The sequence below is a fragment of the Apodemus sylvaticus genome, chromosome 21 (genome assembly GCF_947179515.1).
Source record: "Apodemus sylvaticus chromosome 21, mApoSyl1.1, whole genome shotgun sequence".
Lineage (NCBI taxonomy): Eukaryota > Metazoa > Chordata > Mammalia > Rodentia > Muridae > Apodemus > Apodemus sylvaticus.
Genome location: NC_067492.1, coordinates 24,025,733 through 24,046,169, shown reverse-complemented (window position 1 = coordinate 24,046,169; position 20,437 = coordinate 24,025,733). Strand labels below are relative to the sequence as shown.

The 20,437-nt window shown below is 51.9% G+C and overlaps 2 protein-coding genes across 2 annotated transcripts in view; one reads left to right on the top strand and one right to left on the bottom strand.

The window, feature by feature from the left end:
* The first annotated feature begins 2,925 nt into the window (after positions 1 to 2,925).
* Positions 2,926 to 8,524, top strand: Hsd11b2 (hydroxysteroid 11-beta dehydrogenase 2). Its single transcript, XM_052166331.1, has 5 exons — positions 2,926 to 3,289; positions 6,521 to 6,733; positions 6,848 to 7,033; positions 7,136 to 7,273; positions 7,451 to 8,524. Exons 1-5 carry the CDS (start codon positions 3,025 to 3,027, stop codon positions 7,852 to 7,854), a joined length of 1,206 nt encoding a protein of 401 aa, XP_052022291.1. The 5' UTR covers positions 2,926 to 3,024; the 3' UTR covers positions 7,855 to 8,524.
* A 270-nt stretch (positions 8,525 to 8,794) lies between these two features.
* Atp6v0d1 (ATPase H+ transporting V0 subunit d1) overlaps positions 8,795 to 20,437 on the bottom strand; it is a 41,147-nt gene continuing 29,504 nt past the window's right edge. Inside the window, exons 3-8 of the mRNA XM_052166333.1 lie at positions 15,060 to 15,238; positions 13,464 to 13,543; positions 9,985 to 10,062; positions 9,690 to 9,866; positions 9,522 to 9,599; positions 8,795 to 9,415 (exon numbers count right to left, since the gene is read on the bottom strand). Coding sequence (XP_052022293.1) covers positions 9,254 to 9,415; positions 9,522 to 9,599; positions 9,690 to 9,866; positions 9,985 to 10,062; positions 13,464 to 13,543; positions 15,060 to 15,238 — 754 coding nt within the window. The 3' untranslated portion in view covers positions 8,795 to 9,253. The remainder of the gene's footprint in view (positions 9,416 to 9,521; positions 9,600 to 9,689; positions 9,867 to 9,984; positions 10,063 to 13,463; positions 13,544 to 15,059; positions 15,239 to 20,437) is intronic.

Sequence of the window (20,437 nt, the reverse complement as noted above, 5' to 3'; positions counted from 1 at the left end):
ATCGCTCGCTTGCTCATGAGCATCGGATAGGGTAGCCCCCCCCCCCACCGGGAGTGGGCTGCGCCTTTGTCGGACCCGGACCCACAACCACAGAGGAAACAGTGCTGAGTGAATGGCTCCGGGAAGAGCGCATTGATGCACCCTCCCAGGAAGCCAGCAGATGGTGCTAGTGAGTCACTCACTGGTCACCAGACTGGAGTCCGCTTCTGGTTCCAGACTCTTGGTCCTCCAGAGCCTGGGGCATGCAATGGTTGGCTAACCAGGTTTCTGATCAAAGGGGTGTGGGTGGGGCTGGGAGATGAGACAAAGGATTCAGACCGTGGTCTGAGTGCTTGGGACCAAGTGACTCCAAGAGCTCACCTCCTCCTGCTACCTGTCATTAACCTGCCTTTCTAGGTCCTGCCTTATCCCACCACCACCCCCCCCATGGCTTCTGCCCTCTGCCCCACCCTCCACCTTCTAACTCTTCCATGGAGGCCCCTACCAGCCCAGAGTCCTGATTCTGGCAGAAGCTGGTTCACTATCCCAAGGCAGGTACAACCTGGCACCAGGCCTCAGACAGGGCTGGGCCAGGCCCCTCCCAGTTATGACTATTTGAAACAATTTCCACTTGCAGAGCACCTCCACCTGATGAAGGGGAAGGGTCAGAGCCTAAGGAGGCCCCGGGGAGCTAGAGAATAGATCCCAGGAGGAAGGTGTCGTGGGCTCCTGACCTAGGAAACGGGATGCTCAGGGAAGGGGTATCATAGACAGGTAAGCCGATCTCATCAAGACTTAGAAAATTCTGCCTGAAGAAGTATTTGTTCTAGAAGCATCCTATTCAATGACAATCCCCTTCACACATCTACTCTCAGCCAATCTCCCTCCCTCCCTCCCTCCTTCTCTCCCTCCCTGTCCTGGGCTTCCCCGTGGACTACTCCATGGGGCCAGGGTGGAGCCCTGCCTCCCAGCCTCCTCACCTTGCTCTCCTGTGTCTATGTCACAGTACTCTGAGAACTGGTACTGTGGGGAACTTGGCCATCCCCTGGGACTCTGCTTTCTTTCTCTTTTTTTCTACCTAAGGGAAAGTACTTCAAGTGGCTGAGTCCAGTAAAACCTGTGGCTGGATTCTAAGGAGGAGAGCCAGAGCTGGGAGAGCTGATCATCAGTTCTTCATTTAGTTAAAGCAGGTTATGCTGCTCATTTCTGGACCTGGACGATTGCCTCAGAACAACCGGAGTCAGTCGGTTTAGAAAAGGATTGCTTCTCTGAATTCCTAGAAGCAAGAAGAGGAGGCAGGAGAGCTACAGGGAACACACATAGCACATTCACACTTCTGCGCAAGCACACATAAGGTCATACATGACACAGGGCAGAGAACCCCCATAGACACAGGTAAAAAAGAACCCAAGGCCAGGCACACACAGCTTACTCAAGCAAGTCCTGACACCAAGGCCAGGGTCCACCATTGTCCGTATCTATAGACAGAGGATGGGTGTGTGGAAACACACAGGTGACTCTGAGTGGGGACGGGGTCTTCATGCCGAGTTCCTTCTCTGAAGAGAGTCTGGACTCCAGCTCCTTCTCTGAGAGTTCACTGGCCCTTCAGGACCCCACACCCGGATGGACGGGAGCGCTTTACACGTGTTTTCATGGAACACTGGAACAGAGTCCGGGTACAGGAAAGAGAAGGACCTGCAAGCCAGAGCGCTGCCATAGATAAGGAGTCTGTGACCCTCTCAGGACCTAGAAAGGATAGAGATGAGGAACGGGGGCGGGGACAAGGTCTGGGGGCGCACAGACGTGGGGATCTCCACTAACAGGCTTTGTTCCTCCTCTCGGCATAGGGCCTGGCACCCAGCTATTGGCACTAACCTCCAGAACCCTGGCATGCATGTTAGGCACAGGGTGCCAGACACGGGGGTGGCACAGGGTGCCAGGCCACACACAAACAAGGACCTTCATACACACAGGGAGGGAAGTGCACCCACACACTACTTATTTCATCCCCTGGGGACTCAGTGGAGCAGATCAGGGACCACCCTGTCCTGACGCTTCATCCAGGTCTTCCCATTACCTGGTTCTTGGGGAGGGGGTAGGTGAAGGAAAAGAGAAAGGAGACCTTGGTGCTTCCACTGATCTCTGTCTCTCTGTCTCTGTGTTTCTGTCTCTTTCTCTCTGTCTCTGTCTCTCCACCCCCACCCCCAGTCGTGGACCTCTGGAAGAAAATGAGTGAAACAGAACCCCCCAAGAATTTCGGTAGTCACCCTTCTCACCTAGCTGTGGCTGAGAACTGCCCAGGTGACTGTGCACATTTGGGCGTGTGTGCCGGGGACCTTAGGCCATGGCACTGAGTGCGGGTGCGGCTGTGGCTGGCAGCAGACTCTGGCTGCTTCCACGCGGTGTACTGGAAGTCATGGCAGCCACAGCGATGGCAATGTGAAATACTTGAATGAAAGTTGGTGGTGGTGGTGCTGCTGATGTTGGTAGTGTGTGTGTGTGTGTGTGTGTGTGTGTGTGTGTGTGTGTAAGAGAGAGAGAGAGAGAGAGAGAGAGAGAGAGAGAGAGAGGGAGAGGGAGCGTGAGCAGGGTGTGCACACCTGAGCGCGGAGGCTCAGAACCCTTGGCGTGCCAATAGGCGCACAGGAGTGAATGAAATGCAAGGGACAGGGTTGGGCAGACTGGCCCTTTCCCGGGCAAAGCTGGCGACTTACGACTCCGCCTCAAGCCAAAACTTGGGGACTTTGTTCCGGCTTCTTCGAAAGCGGATCTAGAAAGGGGGGCGGGGCGGGGGGGGCACCTGCCTGGCTTGGGGTGCGGAGATAGAAGTGGAGGAAAGCCCCACCCTAGCCCCGCCTTCGCACCGCCCCAACCCCGCCCCCAGGGCGCTTTATAAGCTGGGTCCGAGGGCCCCCGCAAAGAAAGCGAGTATCCCTCCCACCCCAGGCCGGTGTTCCTCTGCACTCCGTGTCCTAGCCCCGAGTCCCTCTCGGCGCTCCCCAACCCGGCCCCCGCCCCGCCCCGGCCCGGCCCGGCCCCGAAGTCATGGAGCGCTGGCCTTGGCCGTCGGGCGGCGCCTGGCTGCTGGTGGCTGCCCGCGCGCTGCTGCAGCTGCTGCGCTCAGACCTGCGTCTGGGCCGCCCGTTGTTGGCGGCGCTGGCCCTGCTGGCCGCTCTCGACTGGCTGTGCCAGCGCCTGCTGCCCCCGCCGGCGGCACTCGTGGTGCTGGCTGGTGCTGGCTGGATCGCGTTGTCCCGCCTAGCACGCCCTCCTCGCCTGCCGGTGGCCACTCGCGCGGTGCTCATCACCGGTGAGTGTGCAGAGCGCAGGGACTCCAGGCTGGAGGGCGGGACCGCACACCTAGAGGGTTTCCCTTGGGCACCATCAAGGGGGACTCCGTAGCTCAGAAGTGAGAGTCCTTCTCTAGATGCAAGAAAGTGAGCCAAGTGGGAAGCTCTGGGCACCTCACCAAGTCAGGGTTAACTACCTGCAGCCGCGGGGTGATTGGTGAGAAAGTAGAGAGTGGCCAGGTGCTCAAAGGAAACTAGTGACTGAAAGAGGAGAAACTTAGTTTATGCTGAGCTCCTTCCTAAGAGACCAGGTGTGGAGCCGGGGACTTCAGAAGACCCGAGACACAGGGATAACGCCATCTCTTGAACTCTGCTTGACATCCCCCAAGTCACTAGAACACAGTATCTGCTATAGGGGCAGAGAGCTTAGATGGTGAGTTCTGCTCCCCCTGACCTCCTCTGGCTGTAATCCTTGGAGTTCAGAACCGCCTGAGGTCACAGCAGCTGGAGAGTAGCTGCTTCTTAGATCCAGCTACCCACTGCCAAAACTGCAGCCGTCTGTAGCCTGCACCTAGCACCTCATCCTGCCTAGCCCTGGGTGCCTGGGAGAGGGGCCTTGGAGAGCTGGACTCAGGTGTCTCTGGTGCCTGCCTGAGCTTTCTTTGTCTGGAGCAGGGAATAAATCTGTCATCAGAAGGAGGGAAGGGGAGGGGGGCTGCAGACCCCGCAGGAAATGGGGAGGGGGAGGAAGGCCAGGGGGCATTGGTCCATTGCATGGGGGGAGGGGCAGCTCTGTTTCTCCCCCAACCACCATGGCTTCCCAGAGATCTTGGTCCTTTATGGGTGGTCTGCATGAAGGGATAGGGCCGGGAGAATTTAGGAGATCCTTGAACTGGACACTGGAGGAAGTTGGGTGGAGACAGGTGGAATCTGAAAGGTGTCTTGGATCAGAGGAAGGGTGTGAGACAAAGGCTTAAGACAGAAACGAGCATGGTTTGGGAAGGGATAGTCAATAGCCAGTCTGGCTGTGGGGGTGTGGTGGGATGGGAAGTTTCCTTGGGAGGAGACTTGAATGTCAGGTGAGAAACCAGATTGCACTAAGGTGATACAAAGGCTTATGGCTTTGGTGGAGAGGGTGGGGGTTGAGTAGCACTCAGGCGAGATGGAAGGGACATCCAGAGTGAGTGTGAAGCCACAGGAAACCCGGTTCAGGAGCCCGAGGAGGGAAGCTACTCAATTCTCTTGAAATGAAGCAGGGGCTAGGTTATAGGCTCTGCCTTCAAACATGGAGCAGATCTCTTCCTGACCTGTGAGCTGCTTCACTAGGTCCTACACTACTTCAGGTTCTACCGATAAAGCTGGGCAGTCCTTCCTGAGATCGCACCTCAGGTCTTTGCTGCTGCTGTTACTTCTAGTCTTGAGCCTGAGCAAGAGGTGAGAAGGGGGATGCTTTCTGTGGCCCGAGTTCCTCTCGTCTCTCCGTAAAGCTCAGTGTTTGGGAGAAGAGGATTTGCCCAGCCTCCAAGCAAGCACTGGAAGTTGCCTTCTAGCTTTCTAATGCCTGAAAACTCTGGGGTTTTCCAAGTCACCACCAAGCAGCAAGGCACTTAAGTGACTGGGTCTTGCCCCACCTGCCAAGAACACTGTGCCTTAGGCCTGCAGAGCTGTCACTCACCCTCCCCAAGAATGCCCAAGAAGTGCTTACCAAGCCTACTCCACAGTTCAGCCATGGAGTCATGTTTGGGCTGTGTGGCTTGGTACCTTGTGTGCATGCATATGCATATATGTCTTCCTGCTGACGGGAGACAGGGGTCAAGCTCATGTGTGAACATGCAGGCGGGTTTGCAGGTGAGCAAGAGGGTAAGATGTGAGTGTCGGTTGGGACCCCGGAGCTGAGGCTCTGGAGGCTTTGAGTAGAGTGCTGTCTGCTCCAAAAGGAAGAACAGGCAAGTGTGCATATGTGTGCGAGCACACATTCCCCTCCCCCAACCAGATTAGCTTGGGAAGGACCCCTCAACACAGACTAGCAGGCCCCAGTCACACAAAGCCCAGTTTGCAGCCCCCTGACCAGCTTTGTTCTCCTCTCAGCACAGGGGGCGGGGCTGAGACAGGAGGGGTGCTCTGTCCAGGAGTGGGGAAGCTGGGCTTTGCTGCAAAGCAGCTTTTCTGCACAGCAGGACCTCGGGGCTGGCAGCTCCATAGACCCCCTCCCCCACTGGCCCTCCTCATCCTCTCACTGGCCACCCACAAAGCCAGGATCAGCATGGAAACCATCAAGGAAGCAAGGGCTTATCAGTACCAGGGACCCCCACACTGGGGCCTTGCCTGGTGGTTCTTATCTCTGCATACCAAGGACAGGAAAATGAAGCCTCCCTGGGTAGTCACCGACCTCAGGTCACACTTAGTGGTGTGAGGAGGGATTCCAATGCAGGTCTGTTTTCTTCACTTACCATGCATGGTTCCTGTCCTGAGAGGGAAGTGGTCTGGGGCTCAGCAAATATATACATACATCCAAAGTCAATGATCGGAATTCCAAGGCAGAGATCAAGGGGGAGTTGGGAATGGGGCTCGGACTTGAGTCTGGAACAATAGTAGGAGCTAGTGAGGCTGGAGAAGTGCTCAGGTTAAACAGGGCCAGGATGGTGATCATCTGGGCTTTATTCTTTTTTTTTTTAATAAATATTTATTTATTTATTATATGCAAGTACACTGTAGCTGTCTATGTTCATAAACTCCAGAAGAGGGTGTTAGATCTCATTTGGGATGGTTGTTAGCCACCATGTGGTTGCTGGGAATTGAACTCAGGACCTTTGGAAGAGCGGTCAGTGCTCTTAACCTCTGAGCCACCTCTCCAGCCCCCCATCTTGGCTTTATTCTAAGGCCCATAGAATCCTGGGGAAGCAAAAGGCCTCTGGGACTTGTTAGCAGCAGAGATACTTTTTTTTTTTTTAAGATCCCTGACTTAGGTTGAGGATACATTCATAGGACAAGTTGGGACCAGACTAGGTCTGTTTCTTCTAGAAAGTAAGTTTTATCAATCACATTTGATGGGATAGCTATAGGGAACCAGATAGATGACAGCTGTCACAAAATTGATGCTCAGGGCTCAGTCAGGACAAACTTATAACACACATTTGTAAGGAAGAAGTGAAGGCTGAGTGTCCAGGAGGCTAGATTCCACCCAGACCTTCATGATCTTTGGGGCTTGTCGTCTTGGGCTGGGAATTCATTGGCTATCCTACCCTGGCTAGGTTGTGACACTGGTTTTGGCAAGGAGACAGCTAAGAAACTGGATGCCATGGGCTTCACAGTGCTGGCCACGGTGCTGGATTTGAATAGCCCTGGTGCCCTAGAGCTGCGTGCCCGCTGTTCCCCTCGCCTGAAACTGCTGCAGATGGACCTGACCAAGCCAGAGGACATCAGCCGTGTTCTGGAAATCACCAAGGCTCACACGGCCAGCACTGGTCAGCACATGTGTCTCCATTAGGGGCGGGCAGGGCTGGGTGGGTGAGAGGGAGGAAGGGACTGCATGTTTGCTGTCAGGCTGACCTGAACCCTCCCTCCTTTTATGCCTCCAGGCCTGTGGGGTCTGGTTAACAACGCTGGCCTCAATATCGTCGTGGCCGACGTGGAACTATCTCCAGTGGCAACTTTCCGCAAGTGCATGGAGGTGAATTTCTTTGGTGCACTTGAGCTGACCAAGGGCCTCCTGCCACTCCTGCGCCACTCAAGGGGACGTATTGTGACCGTTGGCAGCCCAGCAGGTAAGTGCTCTTCTACTCGAGACAAAGCAGTAAAGGAGCTGCTCTGAGGTGAAGAATGGTCTGGGGAATCCCAGGCCAAGGCTGAATATCCCCTCTCCGCAGGAGACATGCCCTATCCCTGCTTGGCAGCCTACGGAACCTCCAAGGCAGCCATAGCACTGCTCATGGACACATTCGGCAGCGAGCTGCTCCCCTGGGGAATCAAGGTCAGCATCATCCAGCCAGGCTGCTTCAAGACAGGTGAGGAGGGTTCAGGTTTGGCAGGGGGTTTGGAGGGGGGCGACACACACATGTGGCAGGGACCTGTGGTTTGAGGATGCAGCGTGGCTTGGCTTACAGGCATAGTTTACATGAAATAGATGAATGGCCTTTGGTTCTTCTGGCTGCTGCCTTCTGACCTTGTCACCCCTTCCTCAGAGTCAGTGACTAACGTGAACCTCTGGGAGAAGCGCAAGCAGCTGCTGCTGGCCAACCTGCCTAGAGAGCTGCTGCAGGCCTACGGTGAAGACTACATCGAGCACTTGCATGGGCAATTCCTGAATTCACTCAGAACAGCATTGCCTGACCTTAGCCCAGTTGTAGATGCCATCATTGATGCATTGCTGGCAGCTCAGCCACGCAGTCGCTACTACACGGGCCGTGGCCTGGGGCTCATGTATTTCATCCACCACTACCTGCCAGAGGGCCTGCGGCGCCGCTTTCTACAGAACTTCTTCATCAATCACCTTCTGCCACGAGCACTGAGGCCCGGGCACCCAGGCCCTGCTCCTGCTCAGGACACACCCCAGAACCCAAACCCCTCCCCAGTGGCGGCTCTGTGAGCCACAAACCTTGGTGTTTCAGCAGAAAAGGCTTCTTGAGCCCTTGGCCCTCTTCCTGGTCATCACAGAGGCCTCAACCTCACCCTAGAGTCTGTGTTGAGAGCCCAGCCTCTATTGCTGATGCCTAGTCCAGGCCTGGGAGGGAGTCTGCTAGTGAACCTCTGGACCACTCCTCTGCTTCATGAGCCCACACATGCTCTACCAGGCACCACACTCCACACAGCAGCTTGGAGAACCCAGATGGATGGAGAGTTTAGTCTTAAGATTTTGGTTATAGCCTTTGATAGGACTCTACAAACCATTTCTGTGCTAACTTTAGAATGATTAGGCAGGTGGGGACCTCCTCAGAATTCTTTTGGGACCCACTGTCTCAGTGCTGCAGGTCCAGAGTAAACCCCAACTGCCTCTTGACTGGCAGAATTTCAGCCTGACCACTGGCTCCCAGCCACACAGAAGCTGCACGCTGTACTTGCCCAGTTGTTGGCATTTTAAAATAAAGATACATTTTTATTTCTCCTACAACAGGAGATACAGTGTTTGGAGGTGGGCGGTGACTGCCTGGTTGCTTGGGGGACAGGGTATGGCTATATGACAGAGATTGGGTACTTCATGGGAGATCCTGGAACTCAGCAGGGGAGCTGAGGAGGTTCCCCAGACACTGTGTGGTTCATATCTGACCTCAGGCAAATCATTCGTCCCTAGGACTGGGTTTCTGCATATTGGGATAAAGGGAGTTACAGGGCTAAGTGGTTAGGGAGGTGTGGGACCTCCAGAGCCAAGATACAACTATTCTCTAACTACCCCACCCCAGCTCCCAGCAGAAAGAGCCATCCTCCAGGGATTTCCCTGGCCCTGTGGTTGCAGGACAGACTGACTCATCAAGGGTACAGTGATGAAGCTGAGGTCAGGAAAGGCATGAGAGGAAGAAGCGACAGCAGGCTTTTCAAAGAGGGCAATTTTATTGTCTCAGAGGGGCAGGGCTGAGGACAAGGCTGAATGCTGCTTTCCAAAACCCTGGGATACATATGCTCTATTCTTCCCACAGGTCACCGTTCTGGGAACGGTGGTGATCTATGGACAGGAAAGGAGTTTTACACTGTCCCAGGGGTTCTCAGGTTAGGGAGGGACATAAAAGTCACACACGTTTCTTCGACATGTCAATGGCTGTAAACACAGGGTTGGGGGGCCTCTTTGCTCTGGAGGGGATCTTGGTCCATTCTGGATCAGGGGAGAGGTGCCTAACCCCTTTGCAGCCTAAGAGCAGTCCCAGAGGGGGTCATGGAAGCTGGGCAACCAATCCCAGGACAGTGTGCTACACCTCACCAGGTCAGACAAGTGAGTCCTGGTTTCACCACAGCACAGACACACACAGTGCACTTGGGAACCTTAAATTGGAAGGCTAGAAGATGGGGATGTAGTTGTCGATCTTGGCGCGATGGCGCTGGGCAATGCACTCAGCAATCCACACAATGTTGCGACATTCCTGTTCCTTGAGCTTCACAAAGGCATAAAAGACACCAAAGTGGAACTGGTTCAGGAAAGCCAGCTTGTTTAGCTTCACCTGTGGACAGACATAGGTGTGATGCATAGGCGCTGTGGCCAGCAGGATCAGGCCTAAGTCACAACCTTCCCTATACGGGGTCGGCTCCACAGGACCCTGTGCTCACCTCATGTTCAAAGAATCGGTCTTCTAGGGTCTTGTCTCCAGGATTGCTACCTGCACCCTCAAAAAGCAGTTTGTATTCCTGGCCAGGAAATGGGGAGAAGCACAGAAATGAGTGCTGGGTGTGGAGGTGCCAACATGGCCACCTAATCTTGTCAGTTAGGGCACTCACCGGGTAGTAATCAGCTACATTCTTGACCTGTTCATAGTCATCAGCCCGAGCCAGCTGAGCCAAGCCCTCAGGGTAGAGCCGGCCGCAGTGTGGAAAGAGCTTGGCACGGTCCTCCTTGGACAGCTCTGTGCCGAAAGAGTTGATGGTGATGATAAAAGCACGGCGATCGGCTTCAAACTGCAGGCCCAGTGCACAGGTGAGGAGAGAGGGAAGAGAAGGAGACTGCCAGTCAATGGCAGAGCTCCCCCTACAAGGTTCACTGGGGGCAAAAGGCAGACAGGGAAGAGGCACTCACCTCTAGGATAGGACACATGGCATCAGCTGTGGTCCCACCCAACAGAGTACAGAACTTGTAGAAGGACTCCAGATAGGCCTGTAGAGAGGACAGTGTCTGCTTACAGCAAGAACAGCAATGCTGGGAGATTTACTAGAAACCTAGTCAGTGTCATCTCCCCTCTCAAAGCCTTTCACAGTAGGAATGGGCCAGCTCATTCTGTGACAACTTCCCCTCTATGAAACATCTACTAAGCCCAACAGTTAATCATCCAAGTAGCAGTGGCGTGGTCCGTTCTATCTGGGTGTGACAAAGCAGCTTCTGGTCCACCATCTCCTTCAGAGTACACAGTCCCCCACCCTTTCTGCTGCCAAGCTTAAGGGTGTCAGGTCTTGTTCCCGGTGCTTTGCCTGCCTTTTCTAGTCTTCAGAAACTTCCCCTTCCCCAGCCTCAGAAAACCAGGTGTCCAAGAGCTAGTGATGGAAAGTTATCCTCAGACTGAATTCCTACACCCTCCCTTGCAACAGCCCACCTTGCAGGACACCAACCACTCCTCTCACCCCTAGACAGTCCCTAGGTTTCAACAGCAGGAACCAAATTATCAGGTCAGGTCCTGCTGAAGGATGGTTATCACCTATGTGAACACCAGCCTCACAGTCAATAACTGGGTACATGGGCTGCCAGCTGAAACAAGTAATTTTGTCAAGTCAAATTTGATCTGCTGGGCGTGAGCAAAGGACAGGTTAGCTTGCATCTAAGGTCTTCCCCAACTCTCATTTGCAAGGTCACACAGAAGTTTCTTTCTAATACCTCTCCCCGCATCAAGGTCTTGCAGACCCCATGGGAACACTTGGATGAAACTTGACTCAGACCCCACTAAGGTCCCATATGTAGCATGATCACAGAAACTCTGGAGCTGTATGTTAGGGACTATTCTGAGGTGGGGTTGGGAGGCTGCAAAAAGCTTTCCACTTTCAGGTGTGCCATCCAAGCTGGCTGGGACCCATAGGATGTGCATTCAGAAACAGGTAAGAGGATGATTCCCAGAGCTCCTCAAGACACAGCGACACTATACACGATGAGCACAGTAGAGAATCTGTGGTTGATCACTGAGCTCATAGGAAACAAAAAGTTAATATAAGTAAGCAATAAAAAAAAAGCCAGGAAAGCAACAACAGAGTCCAGACAGAGGATCAAAGCCTGTAGGCAGAAAGGGCTCACATCTCCCACCTTGGTGGGACTTTACAGCCCCTCCAGGAGTCAGTTCTGTGGCCTTCTTTGTGGCCAACCAAGCTGGTTATGCTAAAAATGTTAAGACCTACCCTAGTGGAGCCTGCAGTTTCTATCCGTGGGAGAAACTACTAGCCAGTTTGGGGTTCCATGCCCTGTTACCTGTTTGCTTAGCCAAGCTGTATGGATCCCCAGAGAAGCTGACCCTAGGATTCAGGTCCATGCTTTCCTCTAGAGGCTATAAGCAGCAAAGAACTGGCAAGAATCAGGTACCAAGGTCACCTCCCCAACCCCACCCTGTCCCCTGGAGTCTGACAACCTATGGTTGCTGCACCAGCTGCCTACAATTCACTTGCCAGACAGCTGAGGGTCTACCTAATCTCCCATCTGTGGCCACTGGGCTGGGACATTGCCTGACAGGCAGGCAGCTTTGGCATGGGGCCCACAGTGGTGGGTCAGCTTTTATGAGCTGGTTTCTGGGCAGTCCTTGCCAGTGACTCCAGCTAAAACCAGTCAGGCCCAGAGAGGGTGTGGGTAAGGCTGGGGGTATAGCCACACCCCTCATTCTGTCTGGGACAAGGAATTTGTCAATAGGCCAGGTGAGTGGGTGGGAGCATTATTAAGATTTTTGTGCATGTGTGTGTGCATACACATGTACATATTACCTTACCCCTTACCATAATAATCTGCCTTCCATACTGCAGTCAGAGAGGACTGTCTAAGAATATTCTGCTCTGTTAGAAGACTTTAGGCTAACAAGGTAAAGTTCATTTAATTTTGTTCACATTTTACTTATTTTGTGTGCATGTATGTGTAAACATAAGAAGACAACTAGTGAATATCAGTTCTCTCTTTCCACCGTGTGGGTCCCAGAAATCACTCAGCTTGTCTAGATTGGCAGCTAAGCATCTCCATTTTCTGAGTCATATTGTCAACCCAAAGTTATGGTTTTTGTTATTGTTTTGTTTTGTGACAGGGTCTCACTATGTAACCCTGGCAATGTCCCAAAACTTACTACATAGACTCAAACTCAGAGAGATCTGCCTGCCTCTGCCTTCCAAGCACTGGACTGAAAGTCCCTATGCCTGGCTTACCTTTCCTTGAGACTCTTACTATAGAGACATGGCTTACCTACAACTCACTACATATACTAAGCTAATCATGAACTTAGAAAGAATCTTCTTGCTCGAGTTTTCCTAGCATTCTGAAGTATGCACCAGCACTCCAAGCTAAGGTTCAAACTCTTGCCGGGCCACTCAGGGCAGGTATCTATCTCCCTTTGGATCTCCTCCTCCATCCATGTGAAACCTACACTTCCACAGTAAACCCCTTGCCATCGGGCCTGGCCTATGCTCCTTGTTTTCCTCTGCCTATATTACCATAACATCTATCATCTACCTCCAGATCCTAGCTGTATGTTGACACAGGCCCCACAGAAAGACTAGAAGGTTGAGCCAAATGTCCACCAGCCAACTACAATCAGAGCAGAAGACACAGACCTCTAACCCCCTAGTGGAGACTGGATAGACAGACGTCCTCAGGTTTAGGTCGGCAGGTCCCTTAGCCAGTGCCATCCTCAGTTTCTCTTCGTGGTTTGCCTACTGATCCATGTTCCTGACTAAAGTCCTCCAGGAGTCTTGGCATCCCAGCTTAGAATCACACCACAAACCTTTCCCAAATGTCCCTTTTAATCTCCACAATGATTGTACAAACCAAGGAATCCCAAGCCCACTCTCTCTCTCTAGAGACTAGCCAATCTATGCCATAGTTTAGTAGGAGGAAAAACATGAATAAAAGCTGAAGATAGTGAAATATATAGCATTGGCTCACAGCCTGGGAACCTGAAAGGGTCATAATAAACTTGCTGTGCCTGGCTGGATCCTTCCCCCATATAACTAAGCACATATTGCTGCCTTTGCCTAGGTGCCTGTCTTGGCTGGCAAAGCTCATGTGGTGTGAGTTTGAGGGCTATGGCCTGTGTGGTGGTCCACGACACTCCTAGATGATACATGAGTGGCTGTCCAGGAGCCAGCTCTGACAGGCCAAGCCATTCCGGCTGATCTTATCTGAGCCTGCTGCAGATACCATGGAACGGATAACCTATTCTACAAGACCTTGAAACCATCCCAGGAACCTGAGAATGAGAGGATAAGCCCCCAGAAAAGAGCCTGGTACAGGTGCATGCTGGCCCACCTTCTGTTACACCCCCACCACCCACTGACAAGTCAACCCCCACATCCCACGTCCCCGCTGCTTCTCAAGAACACTACCTTGTAAAGTGTATTTCGGATTATCTCAATGTTCATCTCATCAAGGTCCTGCTCTGAGATGCAGTCCTGGAAAAAAGCCGCTGGGAAGGGAAGACAAGGATGTAAGAGCAGGCAAGCAGCCTAAGTGAGAGGACTCAGTCAGAGGGCCTACTAAGTTAAGTACTGCAGACCCCAATCCAGCTTCAGATACTGCCTTGGAAGTAGGAGAAGCAATTCTCTGGGTTGTGTGTGTGTGTGTGTGTATGTGTGTGTGTGTGTGCTGACCTGAGCTTTTCCTGCCTCTTTGCTCCTAAAATTGATTTATAAAGGAGGCGGCCAGCCATAACATGATCTAATCGCTGCTGGGGCAGACCCAAGTGTAGACCATGCCAAAGACAGGCTTGCATAAGAGGCCGTGAGGTTTCCCTTCTCCAGGGGCAGCTATCAGTTTGGGGACTGAAAATCACGGCTACGTACACCCTATGAAGGCTAGAGCCTGCACACGGGAAACTAGCCTCCTCCTCTTTCTTTTTAAAGATTTATTTATTTCATGTATGTGGGTACACTATCGCTGTCTTCAGGCACACCAGAAGAGGGCAATGGATCCCATTACAGATGGTTGTGAGCCATCATGTGGTTGCTGGGAATTGAACTCAGCACCTCTGGAAGAGCAGTCAGTGCGCTCAGCCGCTGAGCCACATCTCCAGCCCCCTTCTTCTTCTTTAGATAAGAATGAGCTTATGGAGAAGTGCAAGCTAAGCTTGGAGTAGTTAGAAATCCACTGCAGGACTAGAGGAGAGGCTAGGGCAGAATCCCAAGGAGGGCCTAAAGACTTACCTGATGTCTCACCTTTAAAGAAGAAACTGCAGAAGCCATAAACACCCCAGAACTAGCTCAGAGTGACAGGGGGAATCAAAGGCAAACTAGGTGAGTAGATATGGCTGGCACTTCTCAGGATCTTCTGATTCAACTCTAGTGGCTTTCTGGAATAGTTTCCCAGGGTTTAGATTTTGGCTATAAGAGTACTAACTAGTTATGATACTCAGGCTGTCTCTCCAGCATTCTCGGCAGACAGGAGCCAGCACTAGTGAGGCAGAGCTAATAGGAAGCTGTCCTGACTCCCCTCCCTTCCTTGGCCTCTGACACGGATCTTGCATCCTGCTGGACACCATCTGACCTGACCTGACCCCTGGGACCTGCTCAGTGGAGTCAAATAAAGCTGTTTGCTTTTCTTTTCTGTTTCATAAGAAGCTAGCCACTAGAGCCCTGGTTAGGGCCACAGTCTGCCAGACCCGCAGGAATCCAAGGGACACAAGCCCCTTGCTCTTCTCCATAAGTTCACTCAGCCCTCCTCTGAATTCCAAAAAACTATGCTATTTCCAGAGTTAGATAGTCTCAGTCCACCCTTTGGGTTGCCTGTCTGCCTAGGAAAAGCAATGGGAAAGGAAAGGAAGTGGGATGGGAAATAATGAGAATCGGAAGCTGAGGGAAGGGCAAGGTCAGCTGCAGCAGTCTCCTGCTTTAGGGCTGCCCCACCTCCTACAATCCATAAAACCCACACTGAGGCTCTGATGCTAAGACCACTGTGCAGCTGCTGTTTCCACCACAGAGGCTCACCCAGGGGTGTGTCCACCAGAATGGCATTGTAGAGCTCTGCAGGTGTCTGTGCGATGTTCACAGCCTCCATCTGCTCAAAGCTGCCTAGCGGATGGCACTTGGGCACAAGTTCAGCTATTGAACGCTGGTGCAGTGTGCCTGTGATAAGCAGGATCACGTTGTCAATCATGTAGCTATAACTGTAAGAAGCAGACAACAACAGGGCAGACTGTTAGGGTAGAGGGCTTGGGAGGCCTGGCCCAACATCCTTGCTCACACAACTCCTAAGAGTAAGTGCTGGCTTGTGGATGCTGTAGATAGGCTCCAGAGGGACTATCCTTTCCCACCCTGTTTCCTGTCACCACTACCACCACTGCAGCCCCCACTGCCACCACCACTATTAACCCCAACCTCCAATAACAGGAACACCGGGTAAATACAGCTTCTCTTTAACAGCATGGTAGATGCATGCCCCATAAATGACTGGAACACAAGTAAATAGCCTAAAGTGTGAACAGTGCTCCAACAGTACAGAGACCAAGGGCACATGCAGGTGAGGCACATACATAACCCATCCCAGGAGCAGGTGTGGTCAGGAGCTTGACAGATAAAAGGACTGGGAGATATAAGTGTGTTCTGGAAAGAGGGAACAGTATGCAAAGGCCTGGAGGCACATACTAAATGAAACTGGTCTGTTCTGAGGAACTGAGTATTGTCAAGACTGGCAGAGGGAAAGGGAGGGCACAGCTGTAGGCAAGGCAGTGCTGTCAGCAGAAGGCTGCCTGGAGACTGAGCTAAAGTCAGGCGGAGGTTCCCAACTTCACCTCAAATACTCCACAGCCGTAAGTGGGATGAAAATAAGGAACCTCAGTATAATTAGGGCCACTCTGGCTCAATGGGAGTTGGGAGTCCAGAGGAGTAGAGGAGAAAGACTAAAGAATATGCTGGGGAAAGGCTTCTCCAAGAAGAGCCAGAGAAGAGTTGTAAAGGCCACTTCTGGAATAAAGGACAGGATCAGACAGACTGCAGAGCGCCACTGTGAAGACAAAAAAAAAAAAAAAAAAAAAAAAAAAAAAAAATACTACTCCTTAGAGCCAGTTCAAGCAATTACTCAGAAGGGACTGAATGAGACCCAGAGGCGGGTCTGATTCAAGTCAGTCTCTTAGGTTTGCCTTACAAGAGAATGCTCTATGCACCATGGACAGCAGAGGGGGCTGTGGAGCTGGGGAGGGTAGAGCTGCCTAGTTAAGACTTGGCAAGGAACAACCAAGACAACTTGTCTCCAACTGAAAAGTAGAGCCACAGAGGAGCTGGGGCAAAAAGTTTTGTGTACTCATCACGTATGGGATGAGGTGGTGGGGGAAGGGAAGGGATACAGAAGAGGAGAGGACCCCAGTTACTGCAGTCAGGCTACAGCTGCAATAATCCCAACTGTTACCCATCCCGTTACAAGTAGCAAACTGTAAGTATAATTGAGGAGGATAATGTCCTTCAAGGCCAGGATGGGCCTCAGAAGGGTAAGAACTAAAGATGGAGGCTACTGTCAATCAGGCCCTGAATATAGTTCTTGTTCTGTTTCTGGGAGGTCCAGAACTAGGCTCAATCCCTGTAACAAATCTTGAGTACTTAGGGCTGAGACTGTACCAAGGAAAGGCCTTGACAGGAGGTGGGGGCTCAGTACCAAAGGAATAAAAGGAGAAAGGTGATGGCCCGAGGACCAGCCACTGTGGTATTCCCACACCCGAGTCCTGAGTCGGCCCACACTCCTTGTGCTTGATGAACACAGCTCCCACTCAATTCAATGCCAGTACACCCTCTGGTCTAATGGGCCTGGGGCTAGGCAGCTGACCTCTTCCTATAACCAATCTGGATGGGTCATTATAGGATATACACTGAGAAGAGTCGGGCCTCCCCTTCCAAAACCCAGGGTCTCAAGCAAGATCCACCTGTAATTGCAAGCCAAGGGGCACATATGCTCAGTCTCTTGTCCTTGACTCCATAGAACTGGCAGAATGGGGGACAGCATAGAGTAGGAGGCCACCATAGCTTTGTGCTTTGGCCTCAACCTCTATCTCCTTCACTCTAGCTATATCTCCTGCTTCTGATGTCTTCTTATCTCATATATACCAGGACACACATCCCACCCTTCATCGGTTAACTTGCACCCAGTCCAGCCATACCAAATGCTGTTTTCCCGAGACAGCTACAGAGACCCCCCACCGCAAAGGTGAGAATGCCTTCCCCTCGTACCTCCTTTGGATGTGCTGAAGAACAACAGCACACCCTTTGAAGTTGTATTAATCAAGTGATCCTATGTGGCCTAAGTGCCACAACAGATAAAATACCTATGGCTACCTATGGCCAGCGCCTTATGTTTTAGTTCTAAACTCCCACCTCCGCCTTCTCAGAGAGACCCCACAACCCCAGTTTCCTTAGTTTAAACTTATCCCTCCCCCCTGTGCCCACAACCCAGGGTCTCTGTTTATCTGTTTAGGCTAGGGACAAGACTGGAATAAGACATCAAAGAGGGTGTCTGAGTACTTTTGAGGGTCCTGGCCCAGGCTCAGAAGAAAGCCCTGTAGGGAGATGCTGCCACCCGACTTCATTGCTATACCTTTCGTGAGTGGAAGAGACCAGCTGTGGCTCAGGCTCAGCTCTGACACTATGCAGAAGCCAGTAGTAGTCCTCCCCTCCTTTCTAGCGTCCCCAAACCTTTCCTTGCTGTAAGCCTTAGTTGAGTACAGAAAAAAATGCTGGGCCAAGTTAGGGCCACTCACAATCACGGCACTCAGCCACTTCTAACTCCACTCAGGCCAGGCCAGCCTCTATCTTGTGCCAGGCTGAGCACTCCCCACCACACACCCCCAGGGCCAACTATAAGATCGTTTTGGTGGAGGCCCCTGCTTTCCCTTCCTGCATAGCAAGGCTCAGAATCCTCTCTCCTGGGAGATGGAATGCAGGACAGGCCTGGCAGAGATGATGAGACCCAGCCATATGCCTTCCTACTTCAGCAAGGAGGAAACCTTCCTCTGTCTGCCTGGTCTTCAGAAATTGCCTCCCTGCCCCCAGAAAGCTGCTTTGCCATGTCTCCCCTCATTTGGCCTCAAAAGAGAGAATAAAGTTCCAGCTGGTCAGCATCTCCCTCCAGAGGAAGACAGCTGGGGAGTGGATGGCCCGCTGCCCGCCAGGCCAAAGAGGCCCTTTTGGAGTGGGGGGTAGAGCAGTCTATAATCCTCTGCCTTAAGGCCCTCCCTTGCCCTGTGCCTCCAAATAGCTTGGACTGGGAGAGAAGTTTCAGACTACAATTTAGGAAGCTACTTCCTTTAAGAAACCTTTAGAGTCCCTAGCCGACCCTGTCCCTCCACTGTGCCCTTTGGTGCCACCTGCTGGAGCAACATGGCTTTTCTGCACTTGAACTGGGAGGCTGTGTAGAACCAGGTGCTTGTGCCAACTGGCCTACCTGCAGCGCCCACCAAGGAGCCTCATTTGTTGCTAGTGACATTATCAGTACTAAACTACATCCAGGTCTGAGGAGCCCCATCCAGGGCTGAGAATGAACAAAAGTTTCTGCTAGGACCTTATTTAGCACATTACCCTTTAGTGAGATGTGGTCCACAAAAGAGTTAGTGGGGCTCTGATTATCTCCTCATTAAAACCCTGACAAGGCCCAGTTGGGTTATCCCATTTGATTTGAGCCTTTGGGGTCCTGAAGGGTCCCTCACAGTGGTGCTTTTTCCTACAGAAAAGAACAGGGTCAGCGTTAGCTGCCTTTCCATCCTAAAGGGCAATGAAGAAACAACCCCCAGCAGAGCCGTAAAGCTTTGGTTAGCAGACTGGTAGTCACCCCACAAAGTCAGTTTATTGGGACACTCAAGATAAGAAGGTCTGGGGAAACTCCAATGACCACTCTAGGACCAAGAAGGGCCAAAGTGGGGGCAACATGTTCTTAAAAGATAAGAGATGCTTTGGGGGACCCAATAGACACTTGATGCCATGTCCTGGGACAAAGCTCCCTTCCAGGTGTCCACTTCTACTGATAGCAATTCTCCCAGATAGTACAGGTTAACCATACAATTTCTGCCAGTGAACATGTAGGCTTTACAGGTAGTTGTTACACACCAGGGATGGCCGCTGCTAGAGACCTGATTCGTTTAAAAACAATGGCATTTAGGGGCCATCTGAAGATGTCCCAGAGACCAAGCTGACCCATTTACATACAACTTTCCCAACCTCTCTTCCAGGGTTATGGGATTCTTCTGTGAGAAAATACCATGGAATGGGCCAAATAAAAGTATCCTCCATGGCTAAAGAACCCTCAGTATAGGCTCTATCCCAAGTTACAGGGCAAGTTAGGCCTGGGAACAGCCCTCAGTTTAGCAGCATATTAAATGTGTTAGCACTGTAATGTTGAGCTAGGTCACCTAGAACTACATGCTGACAGTCTACTTCGAGCTGACTGCCTGCTCTATGACACAACCACCCCTGCTGTCACTGTCTGCTCCCTCAGCACCACTGTCCCTCTACATCTATGCAGTTCCCTCCTGGCATGGCTCTGGACTCAAAGTTTTTCAGTATAGATTCCCACTTCCCTCAAACACTTTTCTTCTCAGCCAAGTAGCCATTCCTTAGGGAAAGCAGACATGAGTCCGCAGCCTGAGGGAACCTTACCCCAGGCCCAGTATAGGGTCTAAATGAAAGCTTCATTCAACTCTTTCCAAAATTCTATTCACACTTGAATGATCTGACAGGGCACTGGAAGAGAAAGAAACAGGAGTTCAATCCAGTCAGATACCATGAGAGAACAGACTACTGAGGACTGGGTACAACCAGTGTCCGGTCCTAGAGACCTCGGCCACATGAAGGCCACAGGTGACTAGAGCCAGAACCTTGCTGTGGGGTGACAAAACTCCTGGGAAATGACTGAAGGCTTGAGTGATAGAGGAGGTGAGAAAAAAGATGAGGAATGTAAAAAATAGGCCCCCAAAAATGAGTTTTAAGGGTGGCTAATGATGTTAGAGATGTAGGTGTGGTACTAGGAGCACTTACAAGGGAAGGTGACAACACAGAAGTAAATAGGGGTGGCCCCTCAGGGTCCATGTAAGGGTGATTCAGAATGCTGGCAGAAGGCTCTCAGGGAAAGTAAAGTAAATGGACTCGGGGCAGGATGCAGATGCAGTGTTGGAAGGTGTACTTGCATCTGATGACTTTGTAGAGGAGTAGGTGGGTCATCTGCACAGAGGCTGCAGGCTGGAGAAGAATGATGTTTAGATGGGGAGGGGTCATCCTACTCATGATGGGAGCTGAGTGGACATGAAGAAGTTGCTGGGCAGAAACAAGCTGAGGCTGAGTCAATGAGCATGTTATGTCTTTAGTAGGAATCATGTAACCCCATTCCCTCC

Coding starts and splice junctions, on each gene's coding strand:
- Hsd11b2 (XM_052166331.1), top strand. CDS start 3,025: ATGGAGCGCTGGCCTTGGCCGTCGGGCGGCGCCTGGCTGCTGGTGGCT. Junction 6,734..6,847: donor GGCTCACACGGCCAGCACTG/GTCAGCACATGT, acceptor TTATGCCTCCAG/GCCTGTGGGGTCTGGTTAAC. Junction 7,034..7,135: donor GACCGTTGGCAGCCCAGCAG/GTAAGTGCTCTT, acceptor CCCTCTCCGCAG/GAGACATGCCCTATCCCTGC.